The sequence below is a fragment of the Phascolarctos cinereus genome, unplaced genomic scaffold (genome assembly GCF_003287225.1).
Source record: "Phascolarctos cinereus isolate Bilbo 61053 unplaced genomic scaffold, phaCin_HiC Scaffold_3;HRSCAF=262, whole genome shotgun sequence".
Lineage (NCBI taxonomy): Eukaryota > Metazoa > Chordata > Mammalia > Diprotodontia > Phascolarctidae > Phascolarctos > Phascolarctos cinereus.
The window spans coordinates 184,252,284-184,268,304 of record NW_027555736.1 but is presented as its reverse complement, the minus strand read 5'-3'; the positions used below and the strand labels follow the sequence as shown (position 1 = coordinate 184,268,304).

The 16,021-nt window shown below is 36.8% G+C and overlaps 1 protein-coding gene across 6 annotated transcripts in view; it reads right to left on the bottom strand.

The window, feature by feature from the left end:
* Positions 1-16,021, bottom strand: part of EIF2AK4 (eukaryotic translation initiation factor 2 alpha kinase 4) — a 109,099-nt gene that overhangs the window by 41,823 nt on the left and 51,255 nt on the right. For 5 of the 6 annotated variants that reach the window (XR_013485404.1, XM_078151336.1, XM_078151339.1 and 2 more), the window contains 6 exons: positions 12,687-12,796; positions 10,097-10,254; positions 7,494-7,909; positions 6,487-6,556; positions 3,388-3,474; positions 1,720-1,842 (listed from right to left, as the gene is read on the bottom strand). Coding sequence is in view for 5 of the 6 variants with exons in the window: in XM_078151336.1 (XP_078007462.1) it covers positions 1,720-1,842; positions 3,388-3,474; positions 6,487-6,556; positions 7,494-7,909; positions 10,097-10,254; positions 12,687-12,796 (964 nt within the window). In the remaining variant the exon portion in view is untranslated. The remainder of the gene's footprint in view (positions 1-1,719; positions 1,843-3,387; positions 3,475-6,486; positions 6,557-7,493; positions 7,910-10,096; positions 10,255-12,686; positions 12,797-16,021) is intronic. The other variant, XM_078151337.1, reaches the window with a different exon arrangement.

Here is a 16,021-nt window from a genome sequence, read left to right as displayed (position 1 = left end):
TCTTGGCATTCAAGGCCTGCCATTTCAAGCATCATCTTTCCTAACCTCATATAACACCTCCTGCCCCAGTGAAGTCTCTTCACCATCCTCTTTGTATACTATGCTCATTCTCTGTGCCTCTATTCATGCTGTTCTTCCCTAATGAAAAGGGCACTTCCTTTCTTTTCTTTACATTTCCAAATCCTTCTAATTTTTCAAAGTCTACCTCAAGTTCTACCTGGCTCCAAAGAACATTTCCCAAATAACTCCAACTAACACTAGACTGTTCTTCTGGATTGACAGATTATACTCACTGTTGCCCCAAGTGTTTAATCCACAAAAGTCCTCTTTCTTCCCTTTCCGCCTAAAAGAATAAGCTACCTGATGGCGAGGATCTTGTAATATTCTTCATTTTCTATCCCACACTCCCAGGCACAGTAGATATATAGTAAAAACTCAATTAATATTTGTTCAACTGAATTGAAAGGGAAAAATTGCACAGGAGCTCGATTTTAGGATCACTAGTCATTACTTCACAGTAATATAGTTAGGATTCTCAGTGGAAATACTTTAAAAAAATCCAAACCCTACAGATTCTGCTTTTATGAAATCATTTATGAAGCAGCCAGGTATGTGTGCCAAATGTGGCCTAAAAACATTGTATTTAAACATGGCAAAATAAAATATTCTAAGAATAATGCGAAATTAAGCAGAAGAAAAAGCCTAATATGTCTATATCTGCTCTCTGTTTCCTTAATGAAGTTGTCCCAGTTGTTTGTTACATGATGGTCAAGTTATTTTCCCCATGCTTAGCCCAGCAAAATGTTGCGGCAAGGATGATCACTCCGATGCTGGTAGACAACTATGTTCCAGGAGTTTATTTGTCCTAAACAGTTAGGTTTTTAAATGCAGGCAGTTCACTCTGAAGCTAGGTTCATATTTTTGTCAATTATAGTGGACTCAAAATTTCTGGCTTTTAAAATGACAAACTCTGAATGAGAAATAAGAGTTGAAAATAGACTGCTCCCATCTTTGTCCTTCTTTTGTCCACCCAAAAGATGATATAAGTAGTTCTTAAATGTATTTCCAGGGAAGGCCATTACCAGGTTCAATGAGAATACAATAATTTAGAGGAAACACTTCATTTTCACATTTTACACCACATATATCCCAACATGCAGTCTAGTCTTCAAAATTCTTTTGGTACTTCTTATCAACCTTTGTACCCCATCCTGTCCCCATTAAGAAACAAATAATCTGCCAGATGGAAGTATACTATTTGCTCTCCTTTTCTTTTGTTGTTTTCTCATTTCTTCTTTCTTGCGGTTCCTCCCATTGGTTCTAATATTTCCTTACAGCATGACTACTGTGAAAATATGCTTAATATGAATGTATAAGTAGAGCCTGTATCAGACTGCATGCTGTCTTGGGGAGGGGAGAGGAAAGGAAGGAGCAGAAAATTTAAAACTCAAAATCTTATGGAAGTGAATGTTGAAAACTAAAAATAAATAAATAAATTATTAAAAAACCCCACAAATATGCCAATCTCATCAACAAATAGCAGGAAATATTAAAAAACTTCCTTGTATTTTCTTCTTACATGTATTTTTTCTTCTCATAACTGATGTAATTTTATTAGATCACATATTTTTGTATATGTCACATACATTATACAATCATGTGAGCACTTTAATTTTGAGACATGAAATAGGATAAATTAGTGCAGTAAAGTTTACTAACCTTTTCATGGATATATGCTAAACCATCCAGAATTTCTCTGAAGAGTCTCCACAGTCTGATAGAGTCTTGATACAATCCCTGGTCAATGGTGTCCCTTAAAGTACTCTTTTCACAGTATTCCATCTTCGGATAAGGATAAACCAATGAGAAGTTCAACATTCACCTGTTGACTTAAAATGCTACTTAATGTTGTGCTCTAATTTTACACATTTATCATTGATTTGAGGCAGCTATTATTACATAGTAAGGCAGACCAAGTACTATTTGGGCACGTATTACTACCACCCCCCCCATCCCCTTTAAAAAGGTCCTCAACATAAGTGAAAATGGCAAGAACTAAGAGTTGTAAGTTTTATGTAGTTGTTTTGAAAGATGTTTTCAACTAATTTATTAGAACTAATATAATGATGCCATCCCATTTTCCATAATTTATGCATTAAATGAATCAAGAATGATTTTCTATACCAAATTCTAACATTTAAAAACATTAATGAGCCTTACTTTGCTCAGAATCACATTTACTGGTCTCTAGCCAGACACCATAATTATATTAAAGTAGAAAACCAGAACATAATAGCATTTACTTTTATAGTCAGCATGGTACAGAGACTATTTATGCAACTGGCTAATATTCTACAAATGAGACTTTCACTGAATAAAGAAAAAAATTTATGAGGTGCTTTAATGCCTTTAAGCTATGATTTAGGTAATCTAGCATTGATACCTATCACAGAAGCTATTCCTGGCTAAGGAACTAAGGGTCAACTAAAATGAGAGTATAATAATTTAGCAAGAATTCAACTTATTCTCACAAAAGCAGTTTAACACACGCAACCTACTTATGTTGATTGAGTTAGCTTTTTTAATAAAGTATAATGATAATCTCATTATCAGGCTTTTTTCTTTATCTTTCTATATGCTGCTATCCCATAGATTTTCTGTCTAAAAAAAGATTCATGCCAACCAAGATTCCCTTCTATACTGTGAAAAATATGTACAGTTTCTTTTTACACTTGTGGCTGGTTCTAACCACTGTTTGACAAGTGTACCATGATTTGGAGCTGACGAGACTCTCCTCTTTGTGGTGACCTGAAGATTAGGCTCATTCTTTATATTTTCACACGAAGCTGGTGTGTCTGTGGCTACTATTTCTCAGCAAAGCTATACTGTTTAAAGTTCTGCTTTACCATATCTTCTGCCCTCCTGCCTCCTCATATTCTTGAAAATACTTCATTTCAATTTGTTTTATGATGGTTGCAAATGGCCATGAGTGTAGCATAAAAGGATCATGTCAATGCTGGCAGAACAAATGCATTCATTTATTTAATTGGTGATCCCATCTTACAATTTAATAAAGAGTGATGCCCATGATGCTGCATTGGTACTGGAAATGTTAAAAGGGCCTGAGGAAAGCTGACAGGGTGTTGACCATAGGAAATTTATAGTACTGCACAGCATGAGAAGGCATGGAGGGGTTATTTGCACTGATGGAGAGCACACCCAGAGCAATGAGATTATATAAAATGCTCATAGAAATCTTTGGCCAAAACTTTGTACATATGCCATTATGTCTCATTCTTACAACATCTTTTTCTAGTCCTTTCAAAATAAATGCCCAATCTACTAATGGATACTGCTGTACTATCCAAGAGTACCCTGCATGATCACCTGGATGTATAGGTAATGGACTGCCTGGGTCATTAGGGATTGTTCACTTTCCTGGTGATTACTTTTTTCATTGCATTCTTCATCCTGCTTTATGAAGAAAAAACCAAAACATAATGAATTAATTGACACTAAACCGGAATATCACTGCCAAGTATTTATGAAGTTCCCCCCTCTACTTACCAGACACACCTGTACATGCAGTAAAACGGTCCTACCCTCAAGAAGCTTACATTCTATTGGTGTGTGGAAGGGAGAAGGAGAGTGAGGGAAGACAACATGTATATGTAAAGGGAACTATGAAATACATATAAATATAAGATAGTTTGGAATGTATTCCAGGTATGTGAATAGGAGACAGAGTGTCATGTATGGAAGAAGAAGAATAAGGCCAGTTTGGTTGGTCTATAGAGTATGTAGGGGAGTAAAGGGTAAAAGGATGGTAGATTGCGGTCAGGTTTCAAAGAGTTTTAAATACCAAATAGAGGAGGTTATTTACAGAGTTGCATAAGACACTTATCACCACCAAAATATCTTCTCACAACTGAAGAGTAAAGTTGATATAGAATAAAATTTTAATGCTTCAGTTAAAAGAAAATTCTTATATAGCACCAGGGTGTTAATTTTAAAATAAAATATGTCTAGATCTCTCTAGATCTAATATAATAAAATATGAATGTGAACAGATTTTTAAGCAGGTAGTATACCCTGCACTATTCTCTAGACTGAGCAGTTCAGCTGACATGTTAGTGATTATGCTAAACCATTTTATAGTACTGTTTTTCCATCTGGCTGTTTAGTTTGACCTAAAAAGCAAATTAGATACGTTCCTTTTATTGCCATTGAAATTTTTTCATGACTAATATCTTAAAAGTATGATTAAAAAATTCTTTCCTTCTACAGTGCCCTTGTTTTTTGTTTTTGTTTTTAAAGTGAGGAGGAACCAACCAATTGCTAAAAACTAACTACTCTTATGGTTCTTTCTGATTTACATTTGGATCTAGGAAAGAATCTAACTTATTTTGTTTCAGTTTAATTTTTCAAAGATAAAAGACCAAATCTAGAAACAATGGTTGATCCAATCCAATTCAATAAACACTTATTAAGTGTCTACTGTATACAAGATACTGTGTTAGGTGGTCGTGATACAGCACAAATCAGCTTCATGTGAATTATCTTATTTGTGGATTGACAGGACACTAATATTATCATAGGAGCTTTTCTCTTCCATGTGGCACAATTTAAAGGTGGCTCCTCTACCCATCAGCTGCCAGATATTTAGGTAATGATCTTAGAAAAACAGAATGTAAATGTGTTATCTAAACCATTGGTGTTAAACTCAAACAGAAACACACCCTTGCAGGCTATATATTGACTTAGAATATCACAAATTAATATTATATATGTTGCAATATATTTTTATTCATTTTGTCATATTACATTTTTATCTGGGTAGAAGAGGTGGTACTCAGAAGTTTTAAGTTTGATAGTTTTGGTCTAAACCATCATTTCACAGAGCAAGAAAATTTTAGAGATTGAAGGACCCTCAAAGGCAATCTAAGTTGATGCACCCCTGAAAATCACCTGCTTCACAACCTATTTAAAAAGTAGTTATTCAGTCTTTTTTTGAGACTTCTACTGAAGGATAGCCCACCACCTCTTTAAGGATGAGGACAGAGACCTGACCTGGGATTTCACTGGTATGAGGAATATGAGATGAGCACACTTCCTCTACCAATGTAGACTGACATCTCTTCTGCAACTGATAGTCTTAGAGGGCTGCTGAGAGCACTGAGAGGTTCAGGGATTTGCCCAGGGTCACAGAGCCAGCATGTGTCAGAGATGGGGTGTGAACCCTGGATTGACAAGCTTGAGGCTAACTCTTCAGCCATATTGCCACACTGGAATTTAGAGCATTCTAAAATAAGATGTAGATAATTTCTGCATTCTATTTGGATCATTTATAGCAATATTCTTTTCTTAGTACAGATAGCCAAATTTATAAATATGACAAGTTTAGTTGGGATAGTTCTACAGGACGGGGAAATACTAAAAACAACGTGTATATTTCTACTTCTTTCAAATCAATTCAAACTACTTAATAAACCTATAAATATAAACATTTGTTATCTACATCCAGTATGACTCCATGGGTTATTTTTACTCCTAGTAATAAAGTTATCATATCTAACCAAAATCTAAACATTGTGTATCTTCAGAATCCAGTACAGAGGATGTAACACCAGTCTAATGGGTGCCTAAATAAACTGATAACCATTTATGAGGATAAGCAAGAGGATCAGAGAGGAAATTCATTGGGGTTACAGGTCTCAGGGATGGTCTATGAAAAATGAAATCAGGACTGGCTGGGGCAGGGAAAGACCAAGCAAAATGTAAGGAGTAGGCGCTGCCCATGTATACCGTGGCTCTTCTTATTCTAGCTCCACAGCTTACATCCTTTTCCCACAACCAATGTACCACAAAGTAATTATTTTTATTTTGGTCAGCAAATCATCCAAAGACCATGTAATGTCCTAATTAATTTCTCTACCCTGAAAAATGTAAATTTGTTATATGGATAAATTCAGGCTTAAAACACTAAAAACTGACATTTATAAGGGACTCTAAGGTTTGCAAACACTTTACCTCCTCTACTCATTTAATACTATCACCATTTGACAGAAAAGGAAATGGTGGCTTAGGGAGGTTAAGTGACTTGCCCAGGGTCACAGTATCAGAGGGTGGGATTTGAGCCCAGTTTTCATCTGCCTCCATGTCCAGTGTTCTTTTTATTCTATTACTGTCTATTAATAACCTTAGGTATTTAGTATTAATGCCATGGGTCATCAAAGAATGCTTTGCTTAGAAAGGTTCCTTATCTCACAAGGACATCCTTTAGTCAGTCAACTTAGCACTCTTCAGATGTATCAAGGTTGCTTATAAATCAAAGGTATCACTGTGGAGAAACATTTTTGAGAAGATTTCTCCTGCTTTTAAGAGTAAGGTATGTGGAATTGAAGGCTGAAGTAAGTGTTTACAATTGGAACCAATTTATATGCTTTTAAACTCTCTTTCAAGTTATGCAATTAAATATTTATTTACCTGACTGAGCCTCTTACTGTTTTCATCTTCATTGTCAAAAATGATATCACTTTCAGAATCTGTGGCTGGTCTTTAAAAAAGAAAAGAAAGGAAAACGCAGTCTCTTTAAATTTCCAAAATCAATTAATCTGGACAATTCTCAAAAAAGAAAGGTGTTTGGTATATAGTGAAACTTATCCATAAACAGCACTCAGAGACATAAATTCACCTAGGTAATGCATTAAGCTAATTTTTAGGTCGCTCATGAAAATCACTTCATTGAGAAATTATTTAAATTATTTTTCATAGGCCAATCCCTTAGTAAGGGCTACAACAAAACTTAATTAAGATATGAAAAATTAAAAGCAGATTAAGCTTATTAAATTGTCAAATTACACTTTCTGATCTATGGGCTTTGGTTTACAATTACATTCAATAGTGTACTAACTAATTTCGGAATCTTCAATAGATCCTACCTCAGGACTAAAATCATCTAGCTGGTATACTAGAAAGTGTATATTACATAATGTACTAGATGAACAAGCATGAATGCTCAACAGAATAATCTGGAATTCACTTCCCCTTTCCTTATTTTTTTCCATACTTTTTTTTTTGAGACTAGGTTTCTCTATCTTGCCTGAGCTAGAAATCCCTAATGAGGTCTGATCCAATACTGCTGATTCATCAGCCTTAACCTCTGCCAGGAGCAGAGATTATAGGTGTGCATCGCAACATCCAGCTTTCCCATACAATCTACTATAGCCTCAAGTGTGGAAATCCTTCAAGTACAATGAAAAGTCTTAAAGCTTTAATTGGATATGGTTTAAAATTAAGGGTCTGCTTGACAAGGTTTATGTATGTTCTAATTAAAAACTAAATTGTGTTTTCAATAGCCTTGCATTGTAAAACAGATAAATGTATGTGCCAAATCTTTTAAAAACACTCTAACAGGCTTGGTTGGCTAAGGGATTTCCTTTCAAAGATTCTTTGGTTTCCCAAATTAAATAACATTTACTGAATCAACTTACAAGAATGACTGTGAGAATACTCCATCCAGATCATCATCATCATCATCATCATCATCACTTGACTCCTGGTTGGCTCCAGTGAACTTGGCACTGGAGGATGTGCTCCACTCCACTGAGCTGGTCAGGATTGGAGGAGGAGCATTGGTTTCCACATCATCTGTCAATTCAAGTCCATTTTTTCCATTTTGTTGCCCCTTTTTGGGGGCTGGACTTTCTTCACTTGCCTCTGATGATGGGCAGCCAGGAGAGGGCATCTCATGTTTTTCTATCCAGGCATTGTAGTACCTCACAATATTCTCATGATTCAGCCGAGAAAGCAAGGTCACTTCCCCTTTAATTCGTCTAAATTGCTTGCTGGCAGGATTGACAGAGATCCGTTTCACAGCATAGCAACAGCCATCGAGCTTATTCTGTACCTATTAGAATAAGAGCACCACAAGGCGGCTATCCATTTTGTATGTAATGTTTGCCACATTATATGGTTACTTTAATATAATACCACTTGAGTGGACCCAAAACCCTACACTATAATTCCAACTGGAAATCAATCTATGCTTAAAGGTTACATACGTAAAACTTTAGATGAAAGTAAAATATCTTAAATCGCACTAAAATGGTCCTTGCCCTCATAGATCTTACTAACAAGAAGAAAAGACACAACCATAAGACTATTCTATTATATGACAAGTGCATTAGAAAAATGCTATATGAAGGTCAAGGAGAAAGGTCATGACTGATGGGGCAATTAATTATCTGATTACTGATTTAGAACTGGAAGGTCCCCTAGTCTAACCCCTTCTTTTTATAGATGAGAAAACTGATTCAAGAGAGGTTATAACTTGTTCAAGGACACATAAGTAATAAATAGCAGAGCCAGGATTGGAACTCTGCTACAAATCTAGCACTCTCTCTACTCTATCCTGCTTCCTCTCTCACTGAGAAAGGCTTCATGGATGGGGTGGCATTTGGGTTGGAATTTAAAGGATGAGCATGAATTGAATAGATGAGAAAGGTATGAAGACATTATAGGCACAGGAAATGATAATTAAAAAAAAAAACCCAGTAAGCAGGCAGGAAACCTACTGCCTGAAACCCACAGAAAGTACAATAAATTCTTTGCTTGGAGTATACAGGTTACACTATTTAAGAGTTAATTCTTAAGTCATCTGCTTACCATTTCTGAAAAATGTCTGATATTTTCCTCCCTAATTTCAGATTGAGAGTAGGTTCATTCTGTTAGCTAAAACAACCAGAGGCAGCTCAAGAATGACATTTTAACAAGTGCTTTCTAATTGTTCCTTTTCGGTACCAACCATGCTTTCTAATTTTGTAAAGAAACCATTTCTGAAGTAAATTTTATTCCCTTGTACTCCTAACGTTTTTTACTTCCTACTAGTGTGACATTTGGGAGAACTGATTTCATTTTCCCCTGCAGACTTATTATGCTTAGCTAAAGTCTAAAGTTAGTAAAACCTAACTTGATATTTTATGAGGCTTCTTTCAAAATACACTGTTCCTGCTATTGTTCCCTCCACTTGTTAAACAGAAAATGGATGGATAGTAAAGTGTCATAACTGAGAGCTCAACTAAGATAACACATATACCTAAAAGAATCATAGACAAGTTACTATATCTCATATGGCAAGAGTCCATGTCCTAGGCAGCTTCAATGGAAAAATAAATTAACTTCAGTTAATGGTAAAATACCAAGGGCCTTCCATTGTAGTATCTGTACCATCTCAATAATATGCCCTGTTGTGGACCAGTTACTGATGCTATCTTTTTTATAAAGAACACACACATACACACACACACACACACACACACACACATATGCATACATAAACGTATATGTATGCATATATAAATGTATATGTATGCACACACATACAGATAAATCAAATTTATTTATAGAATGCATATTTTCACTTCCTAATAAGTTTAACCAAATTGTTTCTTAATTATATAAACACAGTTTAGATGATTTCCTACGGTTACAATATTCTAGAAAATGATAGAAGAAAGCATCCAAATAAATGGGAATGAAGAACAAAAAGGAAGATCCAAGAACAACCACATCTTAATACTACATCACTTATTTCCATCTCAGCAAGAGATGGAAAATATAAGCCATCAAAACCATCTCTGGTCGTTCCACAGTTGGGTTCCACCTTTGTTCAAACATGGGCACCTTTTTATTTACAACAAATCCAAAAGCAAACCATTTGAAAAGAAAACTGAACCTTTTCTTTCTGAACCAAAGCACAGTAAAATGTCCCCTGCTTACAAGTCTTCACTCTACTTGACGGACTGTTAGAATAATGTGCGTTTTGTGTTAATGTTAGTGCATTAAACCCAAGTAGAGCAGTGAAATTCTCCTAATGTGCCCATTGTCATTTCAAGTAAAAGTCCTTAATGCCGAGAAGGTGCAGATGATCACTACTTCAACTAATAGTAACAATTTTCTCACAGAAAAGACAAACCTATAAGAGGTTTTTAGAAGGAAAATAAATACTGCTATTAAAATAATGAGGAGGTATTTCAGAGAAGGGAACAGGGAAGGAGAAATCAGAAATGCAAATGAGAAAAACTATATACCATACCTTGATGACAGCTCCAAAAGCTCCTTTACCAAGTAAATGTAATTCTTCAAACTCATTGAAATATCGGGAAAATTGTCTTTGTGTTTCAGTGAAGAACGATGCACTGGGTAGCTGGTTGCTGGGAATAACAGTTTCAGCATAATCTAGCCCTCCAGAATCTGAGATAAAACAAAGAGATTTAAGACATTCAAAGTACTGAAAGGTCATAACGATATCCAGCAGCCTAACAAAGCAAATGGCCTAAACACTAGAGTACACATTCCTAGTTAATAAATTAGGATACATTTTCAAGTCTTACCTAGAGATTTCCAAGCTTGTTGCTGTTAACAACTTCCTCTCCCCTTTAGCCCTCATTTCCCTTCTGTGGTTTGCTGGATTCCTCCTTTCTGTTTTGTTAAGTGATTTACTGTCGTTGTTGTTGTTTTTATCAGTTAACAAAAGGCTTACTTAGACATGGCATAAAAAGGGTATTCAACAAAGTTACTCCAGCACTTCCCTGAGAAATGGCCTCCCTGTTCTCCTTAAGGAAATGTAGCTGTCCAACTGTAAAGGGTCGTAGTTCCTAAGTTGAAGACTTGGGAGATCCATCAAGTTTGAAGGGCCCTGACTCCAGGTGAGCTGGCTTTCATATGCCCTTACATAACTAGGAAACAACATCAATTCAGCCAGAGGTTATCAGAAAGCTGCACTCATTGAGTTACTGCTCAAGCCTTAGCTCTGTTGGCCAATAAAGTCTCACTGCAAGCTTTGTCACATGATCAGAGAAATACTAGCCCGACCCACACTATTAAGGGAAGGACAAACCCTCAATATGTTTCTTGTTCAGTCATAGTCAATGTGCACATTGTTCTCATGTGCTCCTCAATTCTGTGTCACGTCATATAATAAATCTTCTCATAGTTTCGTTTTGTTCTAAAGTGATTTACTATTGCCAGGCTCTACCCATCCTTTCCCTGCTTAGGGCCTTTACTGATAACACTCTACCCCACCAATGTTAAAGCTACGTTAATATTTAAAGTAGTTCTTTATTTCAAAAAAAGAAAGGATAAGGACACCTGCCATAGAGAAACAAATTTGCTTAATGATATCAATTTCTTTAACAGATACCGTTTTTACTGCTGCTGCATATCTCCCTTGGGTTTAAGCACATTTATGCAATATTTTATACATCTGCATATTAGTACACGCTTTATACACACATGCTCCCAAGGGTGGTGAGGTTGGAAAGCTCTACCACTGCTTTTGCGGCCCCTAGCTTCTGCTGGAAGCAGGCAGCAACCACCTCAGGAACTGCCTTAGGCCGTCCTGCCCACTCTAGGCACACACACCGGCCCCTGCTTTACGTCTCTCCTCTCTGTATGCCAACTCTTTAAAATAAATCCAGGCTCCCTGTAAAGACTTATTAAAGCTTTTATTGTCTGAATTTTAGCTGCTCAGGAATAGCTTTCACACTTATACAATAGTTCTAATAAAGTTTGACCCAAAATTGTGTTTCTACAGAATCAATTAACGGTTTAAGGTCAGTGTGCCTGTCTGTTCCACTTGTAAAGCTTCCACTGATGTCTAATTAGCATGAAGGACTAGAATCAGCTGTTCTCTAATTCCATGGAAGACAGGACAATATGAAACTGCCCTAAATTGTATGAAGAACTTGGTTAGATATTGAGACTGAAGAATATCTACTAATAGAAATCTTTCACAGACTCACAGAATTTCAGAGTTGGAAGGGACCTTGAAGAACCTTTTGCCAAACTATTCCTTAAAAAGAACTACCTACAGGGGGCAGCTAGGTGGTGCAGTGGATAGAGCACTGGCTCTGGATTCAGGAGGACCTGAGTTCAAATCCGGCCTCAGACTCATAACACTTACTAGCTGTGTGACCCTGGGCAAGTCACTTAACCCCATTGCCTAGCCAAACACACACACACACACACACACACACACACACATAAAAGAACTACCTACACAGGTCTGACCATGGCACTCCCCTGATCAAAATTCTTCAGTGGCTCACTATAGTCTTTAGCATGAAATACAACTTCTCAGGCTGGCACTCGAAGCCCTCTACAAGAGTCCTTGAAGGACTTCTTTCAGATTAGTTCCCCTTAATGGAATTAGCATTTCAGTCAAACTGGACAATTAGCTGTTTCCCAAAATGAATGAATATCACGTCATCCGCCTCTATGACTTTGCAAAAGTGGTCCTCCATGTCTGGAATGGTCTTCCTCTCATTTTTGCCTCTTAGAAGCCTAGGTTGCTCTCCACGCTCAGCTCAGGGTCACCCCCGAAACAAAGCCTTTTGTGATCTCCTCACCCAGCTCCTAGTTGTGTGTTCCATTCCTCCTCAACTTACTGAGTAGTTCTCTGTACAAATGTTGTTTACTTCAAGAATAACGTCGGCTCTTTGAAAGCGAGGTCAATTTTTCCTTGTAGCCATAGCACACTAGTGTAGCATCTTACACATACCGGTGCTTGATAAATGTGATCTTATGCTTAAATCAGGGATCTGGAAAAAGTTCCTTCAAATTGGAGGATTCTGATCTCCAAATATTTGCCTGTTAAAATGAGGCATCAAAAGAAAAAGGCTTACCTTCAGGACTCTCTTCTATCAAAGGCACTTTGAGCTGAGGTGGCTTTATGAATTTATGTTTCAACAACTGCTGAGGACTCCATCTTTCCTTGTCATCTAAACACACACACCTTAGAGGACAGAGAAAAAAGAATATTTGAATACCCCAAATGACCAAATAATTAGTCAAGGCACTTACAATTACCTAAGGCAAGGGAGGGGGAGCCATGCATCAAAAAATTTTCCTATCACTGATGAATCAACTAAACATGCAATCCAATAAACATGTTAAAATGTGATTATTATGTATAAAATAACGTGTGAGATACAAAGGCAATTCAAAACTAATCTTTGCCTCAAGGACTTTACATTTAACAAAGCAGCTTAGTATGTCTTTACTCAGGACCTAACACCATGCTGGGTGTGGTGGGAGGCAAGAGAACTACATGACATAGTCCCTGTCCTTTTGGGGAAGACAAAATTTGATAATGCTTCCAGGAATGCGCCTATCTTTTCTAGATTATGTTGCCAATCAAGACCCTGCATGAATTCATAATGTATACCAACAATTCAGTAACCTATATGGTGGGATATGGCTGAAATTGGTAAAGTAGTACTTGCCTAGGGTTCCCATGAAGGGTCGTTCTTAAATTAGCTATTTTGATGTTAAAGATCCGTGACTTTTTTTCGTGTGGGTACTCCCTTCACCAATACTGATTGGAGCTCCTTAGTATAATGGTCTTTATGAGCTGCTGTGGCTACACTTGAGGAGATGTGCCTCTTTGACCTATTAATATGCTGGTTCTTAAACTACAAGCACAGAATCAATTGCTGTCTCTGTACTCAAAGTCTTTATGAATAGATAGGACCTGCTAGAAGCCTGCAATCAGTATAAGCTTTAAGAAAAAAGTTAATCACACAATGTTATTGTCTGTATCAAACCAGAATGGGCACCAGTTATAGAAAAGGAACTACTAAAGTCTCTACCAATCAACAAGGAGATATGTTCTCTTTGAACATACACAGAACTTTCGATACTTAAGTTCCCAAAATAAAATCTTCATAACAACTGCCATTCTTACATGAACATTCTTACATAAAGTAAGCAGAACAAGGAAAATCATATTCACAATGACTCCAGTAATATAAGGGGGAAAAAAAGAGGGTAGAAAGCCTTCAAATTACAATGACTAATCTTAGCCTGAAGAGCCAAGGAAAAGCACCTGCCACTTTGTTGGGGGGGGTGAGGGCTATGGGTGTTGAGTGCTGCACATGCTGTCAAACACAGATGATGTGTTGGTTGGTCTTGCTTATTTTTTTTTTTTGGTCACAAGATTAGAATTACGGGAAAGGGGAGGAAGAGGAGAATAGGGAATAATGAGGGAAATTACTGCAGTATAAAAACAAAAGGCAACAACAAAGCAAAACAAAATTATTATTCTTCAGAGGTAAAAAGAAATCCACAAATCACTTCATTCAGTAACAACAAATATAAAATGTTATTTTTTAAATTTTGTCTTATTTTATTGATTGGTTTTTAAATGTCACATTCACTTGCAAATACAGTTTCTCAAAAGTTTTAGTGCTGTTTTGTACTTTGGCAGCCTTTAGGACACTATACATATCTGTCTCCCTTCTAGGAAAGCCATCTTTCCTAACAGAGATTAGAAAAGAGGGAAAAAAAAGCAAAACTAGCCAACACATCGAACGAGTCTGAAAATACATGCAACATTCCACACCAACAGTCTCCTATCACTACAATGAAGGGAGGTAGGTACATTTTCTTACTCTTTTCAGGATCAAGCTTAATCATTAGAGTCACATGACATTCAGTTTTATTTTTTCATTCTTCCCAGCTGTTGATTACATATGTTGTTTTTCTGGAGACATTATGTTTATTGTTTTCCTGGTTTTGCTTACAGTGTTTGACAGATAGTAAGTGCTTAAAAATGTCTGCTAATTGGTTATTTCATTCTGTATTAGTTCACCTAAGTTTTCTCATGCTTCTCTAAATTCTTCATAGTCTACACACCTCATTTCTCTATCTCATCCATCTACAATGCCATCTATTTGAAACTGTTATTTTGCTTCACCCCACCTGGACCATGATCCTCTGAACCACAGACCCTTAGAATTCACACTCCTAGTGCTTGTGGAAATTAATCCACTCATCTTTGGAGCTTCTGCCCCAGGATTCAGCCATCCTGATTGGAGACCACGTATACATTAGCCCACTTAGCCCACTAGATGGTCCTAGACCAAATTTTGCTTTAAGACCTCCTATGATAAGAGAATTCACTACTTCTAGAGGCAATCCACTCCACTTCTATATTTTACTTCTGCACTCCTCTAATTGTTAGCAAAGGACAGCTAGATGGCATAGCATACCAGGCCTAGGGTCAGGAAGACTCATCTTCCTGAGTTCAAATCTGGCTTCAGATTTGAGGCCACATACTAGCTGTGTGACCCTGGGCGAGTCACTGAACCCTGTCTGCTTCAGTTTCCTCACCTGTAAAAGTAGCTGGAGAAGGGAATGACAAACCACTCCAGTATCTCTGCCAAGAAAATCCTAAATGGGGTCATGAAGAATCATACAAGTCTGAAAAATGACTGAACAACAACAAATTGTTCACAAGTTTTCCTTACACCAAGCCTAAATCTGCCTCTCTCCAAACACTCTTCCTAGTTCTGCCCTCTGGGGCCATGCCGAACAAGTGCATTTTCTTTCAAACATGAGAACTTTTCAGCCACATGAAAACCAGAACTGTGTTTCTCCCACAGTCTTTTCTTCAGGCTAAGTATCTCCAGTATTTTCAACTGATTCTCATCACAGCATGAGCTCCAGATTTCTAACTTCTGTATAAGCTTTTATTTGTCAATGTATTTTCCTAAAATGGGGCATTCAGCATTCAAAACATTACTGAACATTAATATAAATCTCTAAACTTGTTGGTAATCATTTGTAGTTAATTTAAATGACAATGATTTAATTTTTTTTTTTTGCCATGTCTGTTACTAACCTCCTTTATAACAACTATGTAAAGTCAAGTAAAACAAATCACTGCACTGGCTACACCCAAGAATTCCACTTTAATTTTGAACCATTAGTCCTTCACTTCTCTGGCAAAGGATGGAAGGTACTCTTCCATCTTTTCCACAAGATCAGTATAAGATAAGCAGATACACCCTTGATTCCACCCCTAGTAGACTGGCTCTACTATCATCCCCACTCTCTCTAATCTTCCATCTCTCCTTATCCGATGGCTACAAAGACACTCAGGTTTCCTCAATCTTAAAAAACAAAAAACAAAAAACAAAACCTTACTTAATCCTACTATCCTAGTTAGCTATTGTCT